Consider the following 17,451-nt stretch of genomic DNA (forward strand, 5'->3'; position numbering starts at 1 on the left):
GAACAGTCAAGAACTCTGGACTCTGGTTTTTGCCCATGTCTATGTGTACCCTTCATTTTTGTGTATCTGTATCTATAGTCAACAGAATGTTTTAAAAGTCAGGAAATTTTTTTAACCCTTGTGATTATAATAAAATGGAGAAAATGAGAACAATTAATTTGAGCAAAATCCAGGTATTTATATAAATGTCACCTTCTCAGAGGATTTTTCTGGCCATTCTAATTAAAATTACATACTCTAGCATATTTCCTATTTTAATGTTTCTTTGGAATTTATTGATATCCAGTATATGTTCAGTGTCTCTTATCATCAGATTTGTTCCCTGTCTCCAAGTCTGGATTGTAAATTCCATGGGGGTAGGAGTTTTGCAGAACTGACTTCCCTGTTAGGATAGTAGGCACAGTATTGAGGGCTCATGATATTTCTAATGGCCTATTAATATGTTTAATTTCTCTTAAAATCAGGAGAAAAAAAATGGAACTCTGGGTTGAAAAAACATTTTCATTAGTTTATTCACCTTAATAAGAATGCAGGGGTTTTTTTTTAAAAAAGATTTTATTTATTTATTCATGAGAGACACAGAGAGAGAGAGGCAGACACATAGGCAGAGGGATAAGCAGGTTCCTTCCATGTAGCCCGATGTGGGACTAGGACCTGAGCCAAAGGCAACGCTCAACCATTGAGCCACCCAAGTGCCTCAAGAGTGCAGTTATAAAACAATTTTAATATGTATTTATTTGGAGGCATGGATTCACAAATACAACAGTCATAGTATGGCCTAAGTTTTCCTGTTTTTTTTCATTGTTCTATTTCAAATGCCAGCAACAGGGCCTTTTTCACAATATGTTCTTAAATATTTATTGAGTGGATGAATTAATTAAATAATTTCTCTAGTACATAATATGTTCAATAGCCAATTCTGGTCCCGAGTTTCCTGCTTTAACAGGCATAATGCATTATTTATGACTAGTGAAAACAAATAAAAATAAAAGAGTACTTCAGGCCAGAAAAGATTTTGCCCACCACATCTATACCTTAAAGTGTCATTTCAAAAGCATAGATATAAAGTGATGAGCTATGAAAAGTTTTTTTTCTCATTTAGTTCATGTATCAGTCTAATGAAATGTTACAAATTACTATAGAATTTTACACTGTAGATTTTTCTTCTCTTTTCTTTTTCTTTTATTTCCTCTCCTAACCACTGTAATAAATAGAAGTTACTCCAAATGTTGATTTGGGTAACTGTGCATACCATCCATCGCAGCATGGAATTTGGGGCCCACCCTACTTGCACAATCAGACCGTCTGCTGACCCATTCACTCAGCAGAAATTTGTAGCTTCTCAGCTTAGTAATTAACATATGTTTTTCAGAAGTTCACACAACTGTGTGTACTTAGTTCAACTTATTTGCTTTGAAGGAAATACCCAGGGGCATTGTTTTCAGTGAGTTCTTGAAGAGAATCCAGATGTTTAACCATAGTAAGAGAAATTACCTGAGGTGAGGCAGCCAGTGCCACCCATGGACAAAGTTGATTTGTCCAACATCTCACCATGGTGGGATGGGTAGATCTGTTTAGTATGCCTGTGCTGATAGTAAATTACTATTCTAGAATAGATTACAGGTGTTTGTTCAAGGCAGTTGGAAAACCCCAAGATGGAATAAATGTTGATTAAACTCACCTTTCATTTATGACTCATTTGCAAAATTTCTAGAAGCCTGAGTAACATGAAAGGTAGACCAGGAAATTCAGATAGAGCAAGACCCACAAAAACAGTCTGTTCATAGGTGTAGGATATGAAATCGGCATTTTTTTTTAAAGATTTTATTTATTCATGAGAGAAACAGAAAGAGAGGCAGAGACATAGGCAGAGGGAGAGGGAGAAGCAGGCTCCACACAGGGAGCCTGATGTGGGATTTGATCCTGGGACTCCAGGATCATGCCCTGGGCTGAAGGTGGTGCTAAACCACTGAGCCACCCAGGCTGCCCTCGGCATTTTTAATTGAAATCTTAACTCATTTGGCTCACCCCAAACTAGAGTCTCTCCATTACTACTAACACATTTTTAAAAGTTTCAACTAATATGATACTTCCTAAAATTCTGTAGCTTAGCAACAAATTCTAACAAAACATTAATTATTAAACATTTGTTGCTTCTTTAAATTCTTCTTGGAGGAAGAAAAAAGTTCTTGTTTCTCTTACAACTTCCTGAAAAATGATACATACCTACATCAGGCCACACGGTATCCATAGAGTTTAAAGATACTCTATTAGAAAATTCTTAGCCTGTCTATACATATTTAAGACAGTAACTATGCTTTTTTTTTCTTACCTATATGACCATATTATACAGTAATTCAAGAAAGTAAGTTACTAATGGTATCATCAAATGATCATCATTGAAACTACCAAAGAAATTCAGAGGAAGTGAAATCCTGGAGCTCTGAAAGTGAAACTTTTCTATTTGTATAAAGGACTCATTTGATAATGAGCAAGTAGTCATATTGTATGTAGGCTCCTAGACCACACCAGGATGAGGTGTGTTGTGTCTCAATTTTGGCAGGTATGTTATTGAACTCATCATGAACCAAGGTCTTCAGAATAGAGGCAATGTCTTTTATATGATCTAACAAAGTATAGTGTATGTAAGAGGTCATGGTCTAGTGAATAATGATGATAATCTTATTGGCAAATCTAAGTGTCTCTTGTTTCCTTCACCTCCTCACCCTACAGTGAAATCACTAAGTTGTACTGGAGGTCAAGAAAGTGTGGAGCACTTGGGTGGTTCAGTTGGTTAAGTGTCCAACTCTTGGTTTCAGCTCAGGTCATGATCTCATGGTCATTAGATCAAACCATGCATTGAGTTCCATACTGAGCATGGAGCCTGTTTGAGATTTTCTCTCTCTCCTCTCCTTCTGCCCTCCCTGCCACCCCCACTTGCACACTTTTGTGCTCACTCTCTCTCTTAAAGAAAAAAAAAAAAAAAAGGAAAGGAAAAAAAAGAAGAAAAGAGAGCAGAGCACTCTCTGCAGCCTGTAGTGAGTTAGTGAATGTTTTATTAGAGAATTACTATGACTGTGGCTAGGCCAGGGCATTATATACTGAGGACAGGGCAGAGGAGCAGCAGTACAATAGATCTAAGGAATAGTGATCTGCATGGGTTCACATTTCTGTGGGTTTTCCTCTCTCCTTTCAAGGGCAGGGCTGGATGGCAAAAATATCACAGTGTCATCTGGGACCAGCCACATCAGCTTTTGAGGAATGCAGATTCTCAGACCCTCTCTCCAGATCTACTGATTCGGGATCTCTAGGGACAGTGCCCAGGGATGGGCATGTTTGCTACCTCTCTAGGTGATTCTGATGCTCTCTAAAGTTTGAGCATTATTGATAAAGCATGTGTTTGATTGAAGCAGAGAATCTGGAGAAATGCTATAGATATGTTTTCTTTTCATGGTGGACTTGGTGGAGGGGATCCCAGACATCAACGTCAAAAGCCCTTCTAAATAACAATGACAGTTGAATAACATAAGATCGTCACGGAGAAAAGACAGAGATTATGAAAAAAAAATTGTATGCTAAAAAAGGAGAAAGAAGTTATTCAGTCATAAAAGTAGCAGCAAAAATGGAGTTCTGTCTTGCCCTGGGCATCTGAGTCATTGTAACAATTATAGAAGAATTCATAGGTAACTCTTAGCTCAACCACGTGCTTATCCTATAACACAGGCTCTTCAGGATGCCTTGAAAATCGAGAGTTCTTCATTTCCTGAGGACTATTTGGGAAAGTATGAGATGGAGTGCAGGCATGAGGAGATGCGAACAGAAATGGAAGTTCTCAAACAGCAGGTGAGAAGTTGAAAGTGGCATGATCACGTAGAGAACACAGGGCCTATTGTTCATGCTCCTTTGAACATATGTGGAAACCTTTCTATTCAAAATGTGTCCAAAGTTTTTGCATTTATTTTCAGTAGAATTATCTAATTTTAAAGCTTGGTGAGAGACTATAGACAGCTAGCCCAACTCCCACTTTATAACAGAGGGAATTGAGTTTCAAATGGGTTACATGGCTTGTCCAAGATCATCCAGTTAAAGGAACAGCTTACTAATTAACCTTTTGCTGAGATTTTATTAGCACTGGTCTAGAGAATTTCACGTAGACACAATTTATTTTGAAAACACTACCACCCCAAACCCTGGACCTTTTCAGAAAATGGTAGCAACTAGGCTGTTATTCTGTAGCAGCTGGCTTCCAGGCCTTTGGGCCATGAGGGCATTTTTAAAGGGAATATTCTGCATTGATCACAATGACTGAAGAGCCAGATCTTTTCATCTACAGCCACATATGGATGGCACTACCTAGCAATTTATTGATCTACCACACCTTGCTCCCCTGCCCCCTCATCCAACCTCAACTCCATGTCACCAAGTGGACAGAAGAGTAAAGGAGTAAGCTGCATGTATCAGCAACATAGAGTTATAGGCACATAGCACTGCCTAAACTATTTGGGTCTAAATTTAGTTCAGCCAGCTGGAGCTGGCTTAGCTGAGGGGCCACCCATGCATATCACATCTCTTTTCCTGTAAGAGGTTAAATAAACTAATGAAGGTAAAGGGCTGGAACAGTTCATGGCGATGTCAATAAATATAGGATAAGTATAGGAATTCTATCTCTGAAGCACACATTGTCAGTAATACATTAGCGGTGGGGGAGAGGATGTTATAGAACAAAGGGCTGGGAAGTATGTCCCTGGAACTGATTTGTTGGCTGTTTTGCTCTTGAGCAAGGCCAACTACAAGGATTTTTGATGCAATACACCAAAGAATTAAGCAATTGTATTATTGCTGTTGTTGTTTATTGTTATCACTTCATGGGAGGTAACCTATCTGTAAGTGTAGAAAATTCAGAGCATTTGATGCTAAAGTTGCATGTTCTCTTCGATCAACCCCATTTGAATAATCTGCCTCATTACATTCGGGATAAAATACATAGTTCAAAAATAAGCCTATGAAGAGAATAAGGGTAGTATTCAGAGTGTTAAAGCTCTGCCAAATTCTCAACCCCTAAAGTATCATTGCCACTAGACAGGATTCCTCTGAAACAAAACAAAACAAAACAAAACAAAACAAAACAAAACAAAACAAAACTACTTCTTATGTTTAGACACTTGAATCATCTTTGATGCTTTCATATAATGCATCCCACATGCAAGAGAGTCACTCTTACACATGCATAGAATTTACAGCAATGGCTTAGCTCATATTGGATGCAGACAATGACAGGTATCCTTTTTTTCATTATTCCCAAGAAGTCCAGAATCCATCTCCTTAGTTTTTGTGTGGCTCTTTTGCTAACTTTTGCATACATATTTTAAGTGTGCACATTTTTAATTTGACACCCACAATCACTATATCACCACCCAGTGTTACGTGATACATACACTAGAGGATTTAAATTCACAAAGAAACTGAGCTAGAATCTTGGCCACCTGACTGAAGTGATGACATTGCTATCAGTGTTGTGTTTGATAAAGTGTTCAGTTCTGATCAGATGAGCTTCTCTCATTTCAAATGCCTCTGGTAATTGTTTACAGAGCATTAGTTTGACTATGTCTGGAATTGAGCCTCAGATCTTAACCAAAACCAAAACCAAAACAAAATGTAAGCTTAGCTGGGTGTAGTTCCCTTTCGATGCTTCTGGTGAGTAAAACCTTAAAAATTAAAAATGTACATCTGCATCTAGGTCTGTATAACATGTTTAATTTTATCCTCTCTTGCCTATTACATTTTGCTGTATTATTACTGACTTCAATAAGCCTCTAGTTAAAACGTGTTGCATTATTGGTGGTGAAAGTGCTAAGTATCTTAGTATTAATAGACAAAATTCTAGCTACTAGGTTCCCATGTAAGTTGTAATTTAACTCATTGTTGGAAAGGAATTCCTGTATCCCATTCCCTAAGCTTCATTTATTTTCATAGTTCCACACACTAGTCCCCAAGCTATCAGTCAACACTATGCCAGTTAAAAACAATGATGATTAAATCCGTTTTTCTTTTGGTTTGATTGCTTTTTGGAATATTTGGAATATTTCTTGAGAGGTGTTCCACTAATATATTGTTACTTTTTTTTAAGTGATGTATCCCCAAAATTACTGGGGCAAATTCTGAATACCTTTCAACAGTAATATTTTGCTCTCCCACAAACATGAACCTTTCATTTCTATTTTGTATTCAACTTATTATTTATATTTGGAAACTGGCAGGCCAATATTTAGTGGCTTCACTTAACAGCTATTGTCAGTAAACTGTCTTTTAGAACTTTAAGCACTATTCCTACATCAAAGCCTTGTGTTGGGGATGGATGACTTGCTTCAAAATAGTGGTACTTAACAGTAGGCAAGGGGGGAAGGGGTGCTCATCACAATAAAGAAATATGCAGCAGAATAATGGGTGAGGGCACTTTTTTCTCAAACTATCCATGTTGTTACTTTACTTCTAAATTCCTGACACATACTCAAGGAGGCAAAGTTGAGAACTGTCATTCTAAACAAAGCAAGAGATAGAATTATGACCATATCCTTTAGGATAGAGTCTCACCATGAAGAAATATTCATGGAAAGAGGATAGAAATTATTCAGATTGAACAACCCCAGGTAGTACCTCTTCTGAAATCATTTAAATGGCTTAGAGAAAAGGATGCTAACAGTAACAGCAAGTCAATATTTCCTAGGTGCAAATATATGAAGAAGACTTCAAAAAGGAGCGATCAGACCGAGAAAGACTTAATCAAGAGAAAGAGGAGCTACAGCAAATTAATCAAACTTCTCAATCCCAGTTAAACAGGCTGAATTCTCAGGTATAAGTCAAAACAAAATAATCTTTTCCAGCATATGTGTATTTTTTTATTTTTTTTCATTAAAAAATCAAGGCTTTGGCTCCTTTTAACTGACATTGGTTTTCTTTGAGAGGTAAGCACCTGGGATGAAATCATTCTTAAACAATCTTGTAAAGAGATGAAAATGACTGGAGATTTCTTTTAACTTAAGTCTATTAAGGAGTTACCTAAGAAATTGGATTCCAAAGTCTTTTATAAAATCTAATTCTTTTGATCTTTTTCTCATAATATTTATCTTGGTAGAATGGGAGTTGAACTACCTAATACTCAAAATTCAAATCCAAAACACTCCAGCACAGTGAAGTTGTTTCTAAACTCTTGTCATTTTCTTTGAGGGCTATGTTGGGCTATATTGGAATGTTCCCGTCTTCCAAAAACATACATATTTCTAAATGTCATTTATATATATAAAACACAGTGAAACCAAGAATTTGTTCAGTGGGCTCCCCAATTAAATGTAACTGGAGCTCTCTCAAGGAAGCCACATAACATTAGCCAGTTTATTGGAATAGAATACATTAAATGTAAGCATATTACAATTAGATGTAATAGGATATATTAAAAGTAGGCTCAGGAAGTTGCATGATGGGCAAATATTGATGTTAATGAGGAGAATGTAGCTAACACAACTTTGGCCTAAGAAAAGAAAATGAACCACAGAATTTTTGACTTACAAAATCATCCAATGCTTTTCAGTAAATAGGAAATTGTTGCAGGACATGCTGTGACAGCTCTGGAGCTGCAAGATTCTTGGTCTCAAAAGAAATGTTTAACTATTTGTAATCCTCTTCTTCCTAATACACAATATACTGTGAATTAAATTTAATTTCTTTTCTGACATGTTTTTCAAGGATTTGCTTGAAATTCCTAATTTTACGTGCAAAAATTATTCGGCAGAACTATTTTCTAAGAAATTAAAAGAAATAAAATAGTTGCAAAAGCATAACAAAATGCTTTTCTAAAAATAATTCATGCAACTTACTACTCTGACTACTCTCGGTGAGGAAATCACTCTCCATTTGTATGTCTTACATGCAAAGCTCCCTTAATCTTTTCTAAGTGGTCACTGCACAAATTATTTTACTTCCAGACATTTTTTAATTCTACTATATTCAGTTCAGATTGATGATAAATTTGTGTCTAAGATGGGCAATGTCTTTGCCATTGTAGATGTTCTAGTGCATCCAGGAACACATGACCATCTAAATATTCTAGAGACTATAATCCACAAGTAATTTTCATTTCTCTGTCATCTGTAAACGAATTTTGATTGATACTAACAAAATAATGCATTGTCTGCAGAGAGTATAATTTAATAAATGAACTAAGGGATAATCTTGGTGATATCTTAAAACTATCAAACATTTTTCTTTAAATAATGATAGTCCAAGCATTTATTTTTCAGAAGCTTCATTCACCCTGGTCAAAGGATGACAGAATTCACAAAGAGATGTAGTAAATGGCTTAACAATTTATGTTAAATATATTAACAGCAGATTTAATGCCATAATGTAATAGAATTGGCATGATGTTATTTGAATGGCATATTATCTGTGGTCCAAAAAAAGGAATACTTAGGTCAAGTCATTCTGCTTACATATCAGAGTTTATTGATTCTATTGCTAAGGATGTTTTAAGACAATGACTGGTAAAATAGAAGTGTGGTAAAGAGCAAGATACTTAGAGATACTTAGGAGTAGGAGTAGGGGTAAAATCATCGTGTTTGTGCCTGCTTTGACAATAAGGAATAACACTGAGCAAGTTCTACTTTTCTGTGCTTCCTTTTATTCCTTTGTAAAATGGCAAAGTTGAACCAGGTGGTCTCTAAAATATTTCTTATCATTCTAAAACCTCTGTCTCTAAAAACGAGTTACCAAATCTCTCAGTATACTCACCTGTGAAATATGGGTGGTGGTTTCCCCCTCATGACTTCACAAAGTTGTTCTCAGTGTGAAATGAAAAAAAAAAAAAAAAAACCTATACAAAAACATCTAGCTCAGGTCATGGCTCACAGGTATTTCACAAATGATTTTAGTCTGTTGGAAGGAGAGTTTTAAATAAGAGTCATTTAGTTGTATAATTAACATGCCACACATAGTTCCATAATTTAATTTTGATGCTTTCTTTCTGCAAGTCATTTGTTATATACTGTAAAGAACTAAAAAAAAAAAAAAATGATCCTTGCTATTAAAAACTCACAACATAATGAGGGGGACATACATACTGTATCCTTATAGTTTGTGGATTCTTCTTTTTTTTTTTAATTTTTATTTATTTATGATAGTCACAGAGAGAGAAAGAGAGAGAGGCAGAGACATAGGCAGAGGGAGAAGCAGGCTCCATGCACCGGAAGCCCGACGTGGGATTCGATCCCGGGTCTCCAGGATCGCGCCCTGGGCCAAAGGCAGGCGCCAAACCGCTGCGCCACCCAGGGATCCCGTTTGTGGATTCTATATCTATGAATTTGCCTACTCACTGAAATGTATTTGTCACCCCAGAATCAATACTGGTGCCACCTAAGGCTATCTGTGAACATTTACAGAGCAGAAAAAGACTTGAGTCACCTGACACACTTGTTCCTAGTTGAGGTGTAATGAGGCCTTGCCTCCTTGTTCTGGCTTTCAGACTGCGACAGATGTCCTTTTTGTGGTTTACTTAGTGCCACGTTTTCTCATTTTTGTTTTTTATTGGTTATTTCAGTGTTTAAAATGGCCCCCATAGTGTTGAGGTGCTCCTTCATGTTCCTTAGCACAGGGAGACCATCCTGAGCCTTACAGAGAAAAGGCCCATGAGATAAGATTCATTCAAGGACTACCATAGTGTGATAGGCCAAGAATTCACTGTTAATGGACCAACAGTATTAAATAAGATGCCTTTAACAGAAACACACATAAAACAAGATTTTATATTGATCAGTTAATGAAAATGGTATGACCAGAGGTTCATGGGAACCTAACCCTGCATTTCCCGAGGAGCAGTGGTACTGTTCTCCACTTCAGTGTTCATGCTGACTTCACAGAATATAACTACTGCAGATAATGCAAACTGACAGTACACAGTACACATTGGACTATAAAAAGTCACATGGAAAATGTATAGGGCCAGATGGGAGGGCAGAGGAAGGAGAGGATCCTTCTGATAGGTGGCACGTGGAACAGTAGCATTCAATAGGGATATATGCCTTACAGGGATGTGCACCAGGGTGTATAGGAATGAGAGTAGCATGACTCATGAGTCAAGAGAAAACAGCTTTCTCTAGTTGTGTCAGAGGTGGAAGGAATCCAGGGTGGGTGACTCTGCTAGATGAGGTTGGGTCTTCAATAGGGAGAAGCTATAAAGTACAGCAGTGTGACTTTGAACATGTTACACAGTATCTCATGTCTCCATGTCCTCATCTGTAAAATAGGGATAATGACATTCAGTATCACAGAGGCATTGGGAGGAATCGCCGAGTTATTATATGTAAAGCACTTAGGTCAGTGTCTGGCGTGGAAATACATGCACAGCTTCTAACATTTACGATGGCAGCCTTCGAATGTACAGCTGGCCAATTGCAATTATATTCATTAAGCAGTGAAAGCTGTTTCTGTATCTCCATCTACTCCTATGTCTCTATATTTATATCTATGTCTCAGTATATCAACCTAAAACTGAGAATTACAGTCCTTTCAACAAATTGGAATAACAGTTTAAAACTATTCCACTTTCCAAACTGCACTTGGGCATTTTAAGATAGAACGAATGCAAGTCTGGAAAATCTAAAACGTGACTGTTTTAGATTGCCATCAATCTAAATTAGCACTGCCATCAATGCTTCACCCCTGTGGTTTCTGAGCAGGCCACTGACAGCTAGGTTGAGTGTAACTTTGGAACGAATCATGTGAACTCTTTCGATAAACAAATGCCTTTGTTTTGTCCATAGATAAAAGCTTGTCAGATGGAGAAAGAAAAACTCGAAAAGCAATTAAAACAGGTATGTTAAAAACAAAACAAAACAAAACAAAAAAACAGGTATGTTGTTCCTGACCTAATTTCATCAAACTTCTTGTCATAGTTGAAAGGGCAATTTTTAGTTCCACCCTTGTTCCACCTTTGTTCCCAAGCACAGCAATTCCCCATGGATCCAATTAAAGGTGTATTTAAAGCTCTGCTACAGATGGCTCAGGACAAACCGGCACTTTGCATCGTGGACTAAAATGCCAGTGGATAGGTAATGCTTAGGTACCACCAACACTTCTCTGCCCTAACACGAAAAACACATGTTTCCCAGAACATGTTACCAGTAGCGCAAGCCTTAGTGTGTGCTCACGCAAGTGGAGATTTCTTCATAGACCCACGAACAACTGGGAAATAGATTTTCTTGGTATTTCTTGCAGTTGCTTACACAATTTACAGTGGAAAATTGCATCAAAGATTTGCCTCTTTTGAGAAAATACAGTATCTTCTTGGGCACAGCAGTGTTCCATCCCATTGGTTCTCTAGTAGCCTTCAGAAATGAATATTAATTTCTTTGTATTCTTAATGCTCTCTCTGGACTTAAGTTATGCTGTGGGAGTCTCTGACTACAATTTAAGAAAACTTGTCTTATGGCTTAGTGGCTGGTTCTTCTTAAGGGAAGGACCCTCTGTGAAGAGAACTCAGAAACATAAAGTGAACCTTATACCTTGTAAGTGTTTCTAATGTCTTCAACACGAAGAGCTAATTAGAGTTTCACCTTAAGTGAAATATGCCCAGTTAGCCTCATCTCTGCCAGTATCGAGTCTCCACCCACAAGCCCACTATGTTGAGTTGGGATTACGTGAGAGTTAGACTGAACCTGGAGAATGAAGCCAAACCTGTCTGTGGTTGTATAAAGCAAGTATCAGGTGATTCTCCAGTTTCACCCACTTCCAGTGAACTGACAACATTATACTCCTCAGGTGTATTTCCCAATCTGTAGCTGCAGCTTGAATTTCCACCTGCGGGATCCATGTGCACCAGCAGGCCCGGGGACTGACCAGGATCCACAGAAGCACCCAGTAAGTAAGAGCTTGCATTGCGATATAGAAGTCCTTATATTATCTAATAAGTGCTAGTATTTTTTTTTCCATTTTGGTAGAAATGCTGTCTCTATAATTTGGGCACATACTATTGTCCACAGAAGGAGCCTCTTTCTATCTCAGCCTCAAATTTACAGAGTTGCTGTGGTCAATGTACACTATAATTATCTTTTTTTTGGGACAGGCACTCACAGGACACACATGGATACAAATAAATTAACTGAACAGTATCAAATGAAGCTGTAATTCCTTGCACGAACATACAACATTTTATATGGGCCATTTTAGAGGCGTACCTGACCCTGCCAAAAGGGCATTTTTGTGTGTAGGGAAAAGCAAAACGAATATAGCAAGTCTGAGAGACGCCTTTTTCGGTTGTAAACTTATATTGAACTACTATGGATATTGCTACATCTGTGCAATATAGTGTTTGACATCTTCCAATTAAAAGGATATTCTTAAAGGATCCAAGAAAAAGTGACCCACTTAAGTTGCTCTCTGTGGCTCTGTCTAGCCAGGCAAAATGAAATGAACAGTGGAGCAATTATTTGTGAGTGGAATTGATTTGGACAGTCAACCTGAATAAGTCAGCACCAAAGCAACCTTCCTTCCTTTCTCCATCGCACTATTTCATCCACCCTCCCCCACTGTCTAGCATACTGGTCTCTACTTTGTGTTTTGGCTACATAGAAGCCTTATACGAAAATAAAATATTGTGTTTTTCTGCATTTTGGAAATGCTCAGACAACTCTCCTACCCCTCAATTTTTATTAACTGTGTTTTTAATTATGCAAAGAATCTTGAGATTTCAACTGGGATTTTTCCTAGCAGAGCACTATGGAGATCATGATTCTCTTGGTTGCCATACTTTTGTATTTGAGTGTGACTCAAAGCTCTTTTCCCAAGGGAGGAGGTAATGACTCTCTGGGTGGCAGAGGGATGTCAGAATTTAATGAGCATCGCTTATTTGACCCTGGTGTGACACAGCACACTGCTGAGAATTTGGTTCTTTTTGTGTTGTTGCCCATTGTCACTTGTGTCTGCTCACCCGCCCCATTTCCTTTTTTCTTTACCTGTTTGCTTACTTTTCAGTCTTTATCAGAAACGTTTCTGGGAATCCCCAAATACAGCTATCATTCCTTAAATTTCTTTTTCAGAATGTAGAATTAAATTAATATTGTGGGGAACATAAAGAGATAGAAGTTTACTTTGGAGTTAGCTCCTACAGGTTGGGGAAATGGAGAGATATTTTGTGAAAGGTTAACTATAAAACCAATGAGTCATGCAAGTTTATCTAGAAGTAAAAATGACTATTTTCTTCAAATTCTCATTTATGGAAAGAAGGCAGAAATTTACCTACCATAAAAGCTCATCAAACTTTCCTGGTCAATTATAAGAAGTAAAGTGGTCCAGACCATGTAAAATTATCACCAAATAAAGGTCTGTATTTGAAAAGGTTCCAAGCCATGTACAATGTCCTACATTTTTAAGCAGTATTCAGTTAAAAAGAATCTTGGTATAACAGTAGAATTTAACTCTCGGAGTTCATTTTTAAAGAATATTTCATGTTTTATGCTTATTTCTAAGCCTGAATTAAAGCACAAGCAGTGGTGTTTGTAAAATTACAGTATATTTGCCTTCTTTTGGCAACTCTCCTGGAATCTAAAACTGAGGCTCACGTCACTTATCCTACGTGTTATTTGAGACATCTAAAAATAAACGAGGAGATAAAAAACAGAGGTGATCTCATTTCCTCTTTTAGCTTTTTCATGGACCAAAAGGAGCCAAGAGCCTAGGTGTCTGAGTGGGGGTAAAGTGGGGTCACACTGTACTAACTGCAGCATTTCTTAGTGTCTTGTCAGATAATTGAACTTTAAGGCTACTTTCAGTGGTCTGGCAGCCCTGTAAATGCTCCCTGTTGGCTCATTGGTAGAGACATTTTCCCTGAGTTATTTTCAGTAGGTAATTGATTAATAGAACAAAAGGTCTGTATTCTCTGTGTGTTGGGGGGAAGTAGGAGGTAGGACTGAGCATTGGGAGCAGGAAGACAGACCATCCTCATGGGCAGGTGAAGCTGAGATTGCTCTGTTCCAAGTGGTTAAATACAGAGGTACTCGTCTTGGAACTGTATCTTGAAATGTGGGCCTGTAGCTCATGATTTATTCACAGCAGTTTATCTTACATGTTCCCTGATGTTCAATATCTAGGTGTTCTTAACTGGTGAAGCCTAGAAGAAAATCCCACAAGAAAAATCCAAGTCTGCCCTTACCCCTCACTGCCTCTCTAGTCTAAACCATCTGAACAATCTAGAGAGTACTTTCTGTGGAGGAACAGTAGGAAGGGAAAAAGATCTGCCCTACTTTGCCATTCCTGCCATGTCTGCACCTAATGGCTTAGATTTCTTCCTCATACCAGAAAACACTAAACTTGTCATTGTTCTCTTGGTCTTTCTGTTGCCTCCTGTGTGAGGACTTTAAACATAGTATTTATTGATGGTAATCTGCTTTGTTTTATTTATGAGCTATAGTAAGCTTTACAGAAGTGTTTATACTTCTGCAGATATCCAAAACACATCTGCTTAAAAAAGAATGCCACAACCCCAAAGTAGGAGAAATTCTGGCCAACACAGAGTGGATGGTGGGGGAGTGTTGGGAGATGGGGAGAGTGATGAAGGAGGTAAGAGACATGAACGTGATTGGCAACAGGTTTGGATAGAAACGACGTTTGTGTTGCCTGCGTAATAAAAGCCACATAGTATAATTATATTTTTAATATGCCACTATGTTTTGTTTGAAGTCCATATTGCTATAATAATGTTTTATTGTTCCACACAGCCAGACTATCAGTGGTATGCTCCTGACCAGTTTCCGCCAGATGTGCAGCACAAGGCGAATGGTAAGACCACAGCTGTATCGAGCATTCTTTCATGTTTACATTTTAATGGGGTCTTTTTGGGATGTTTACTCAACATACATTCATTTGTACTTGGGGAGGGCCTTCAATAAAGTTGTGTTGCATACACAACTCTAATTTGATGCACCTGGGGTTAACTTGAACTCCTTAAGAAAAAAGAAAATGAAAAAAAAAAAGAAAAAAAAAGAAAATTTTCAATGCAGAATTGCGGGGATCTCAGCTCTGGCTTCTGCTCCTATTCCAGTCTCAGAGTCAGTATTCCATCTGGGGCTAGAAATGAAAACTTCAAGTAGAGCTATACTGTAACAACAACAACAAAGCTCTGGGATTCCACTACAAAGGGCAGATGCACATCCACTATTCCAGGTTGAGTTTGCTAGACAGATGTTTTAAATGTCACTGGCAGACAGACAGAGGAAACCAAAGACTCAGAACTGTATTCCCTAATGACTAAATGTCAGACTCCAAGTTTAGGCCAAGGTAGCCCACAACACCCGCCTCTAAGTATGCTGGAAAAAAAAAAAAAAAAAAACCTAGAAATTCACTGATAAAGTACTCACAACTAAGTACTCTTTTATCTTATTTTTCTTTGGTTTACCATTCTTCTCTTCTTTCCAGAATCTGCTATACTTTCTACTGCTTTGTTTCTGTGGTCTCATGAGGCCATCCAGGAATGGACTATAACCACAATCCCACCTCTATTCTCATCTCATATGATCAAAAGTCAGCCATGTCTGCTCCATCTTTAAAAATCTTATATGACACACACCTGTGACTGTATGTTGTTAATTTCCAGAGATTTTAATCTATCTAGAAAAGCTGAAGATGAGCCATATTCCAATTTCAGGCCATTCTTGAAACTTGATCTCATTTAGTTCAGATCTGAGATCATAGAATTCTAGATTTTACTACAAGGAGCCCATTATGGAGAGGAAATAGAAAACCAGGGGTAACACATGTAGTTTTGCAAGTTATGTACTTCACAAGTCCAAGGAATTCTTCATGGTAGTCTGTGTAAATGGAGCCTCGTAGGGTTGTGCAATACACAACCTGGACAGCTATACACAGCAGCACTAGGAGTGGCAAAGGCCTAGCTTACAGAAACATTATAGAGAAGAAAGATAAAAAGTGAGAACTCTATTAAAGAATGTCTAGGCATTTATCAGAAAACTGTAAGATTCTTTTTTTCTTTTCTTTCTACTATGAATATAACCATTGGTTTTAATGAAGTTCTCGGGTTCCAGCCATAATAGAGAGCTTTTATTAGAAAGGCATACTATTAACCATAATAATTGTTGCAAAATGCCTGTGTTTTTGAAATCCATTGTTATATAATAGCTGAGCTGCCACCCCGTAATAATTTTCCACTTCATATTACGTTGGTCTGGAATGAATATTAAAGATATTTTCTCCCTGAGTTGGAGCTTAATCACTAAAAAATATAATTATGCAGTAGAGAATTTAGTGATATCATAAAGATGTTTATGCATCACTATGAGGTTCTTCTTGGACCAGTGTAATAGAAGCTAATAATTATATAAAGTAGAAATGAATTGTGATAACCTTCATAAACGAAATAAAATATGCAGAAATAGAATATTATAGTCAGTGTATATGACCCACTGATTTTTGTCTACTTGGGAAGAAACACAATGAAGTTTGTGGTGTGTAAACATGCTGTGTAACAGTCTACAGATGTAAAATTGCAATAAAAAATAAACCTCTATTATGTAGCAACCTGAGTATTTTAAGATATTGTTTTAATCCTCACAACAATGCTATAAAATAGATTTTATTATATTATACCATTTTACAGTTGAGGAAAATGAGGCTTGAGAATTTAAGTAACATGCCTAAATCACACAGTTGGTAAAATTTGATCCTGGGGTTAGATTCCAGAGGTCCAGGTCTTCAAAACCTATGCTTTGAATCACATCCTATAGAGCCCTCGAAAACCTACCCCTCTCACTATATTAGAATTTTCTACAATGACAGATATATAATGAGAATGGGGGATTTAACTTGGATAATTATATGACTAGATTCTAATCCTCAATAATCTTTTCTTCCTATGAAATCATAACATGTATTATTTGGGCTACTTATTTGGTATTTTGAATATCACAGGTAAAGGATGAAGTACTACATAAGATTAAGCTTGTAATAAATATGTTATGGATGAATTCATTCTTGGGCATCCCTGGTAGAAACTGATGGGATATGTTGCCATTTGAACCCTTTCCTTCTTCCTACCAACACAGCTCTGCAGCTGACTGCGGCTTGTCTGAAGCAGGGAAGAGGGCTGATCATGGCTAGGGGACCACTGTAGAAGGAAATTCCTTACTCAGTAATCTACTTGTTTTTGATTACTATTTCTCCTCTTCTAGCTTCCAAAGCTGATGCTATTTCAAGGTTCCAACCAGTTCATAAAAATTGACAAAAGCTCTGAAATCACCCCTGTCAAAAGAATCTCTCATATGCCATTATTTAATTTCGGTGGATTCTTCTTCTATCTCATTTAATTGAAAAGCTCCTTTTGATTTGTACATCCAACAAAATTGCTCAGAATCCATAAAAGTAACTTTGTGATATTATTAAATATGAATTTAG

The 17,451-nt window shown here is 37.3% G+C and overlaps 1 protein-coding gene across 3 annotated transcripts in view; it reads left to right on the forward strand.

Annotated features, from left to right (window-relative positions):
- TNIP3 (TNFAIP3 interacting protein 3) overlaps window positions 1–17,451 on the forward strand; it is a 103,343-nt gene that overhangs the window by 80,060 nt on the left and 5,832 nt on the right. For all 3 annotated transcript variants that reach the window (XM_077861170.1, XM_077861171.1, XM_077861172.1), the window contains 5 exons: window positions 3,724–3,843; window positions 6,725–6,850; window positions 10,812–10,862; window positions 11,809–11,907; window positions 14,763–14,823. In XM_077861170.1, coding sequence (XP_077717296.1) covers window positions 3,724–3,843; window positions 6,725–6,850; window positions 10,812–10,862; window positions 11,809–11,907; window positions 14,763–14,823 — 457 coding nt within the window. The remainder of the gene's footprint in view (window positions 1–3,723; window positions 3,844–6,724; window positions 6,851–10,811; window positions 10,863–11,808; window positions 11,908–14,762; window positions 14,824–17,451) is intronic.

Source organism: Canis aureus, chromosome 20 (genome assembly GCF_053574225.1).
Source record: "Canis aureus isolate CA01 chromosome 20, VMU_Caureus_v.1.0, whole genome shotgun sequence".
Classification (NCBI taxonomy): Eukaryota; Metazoa; Chordata; class Mammalia; order Carnivora; family Canidae; genus Canis; species Canis aureus.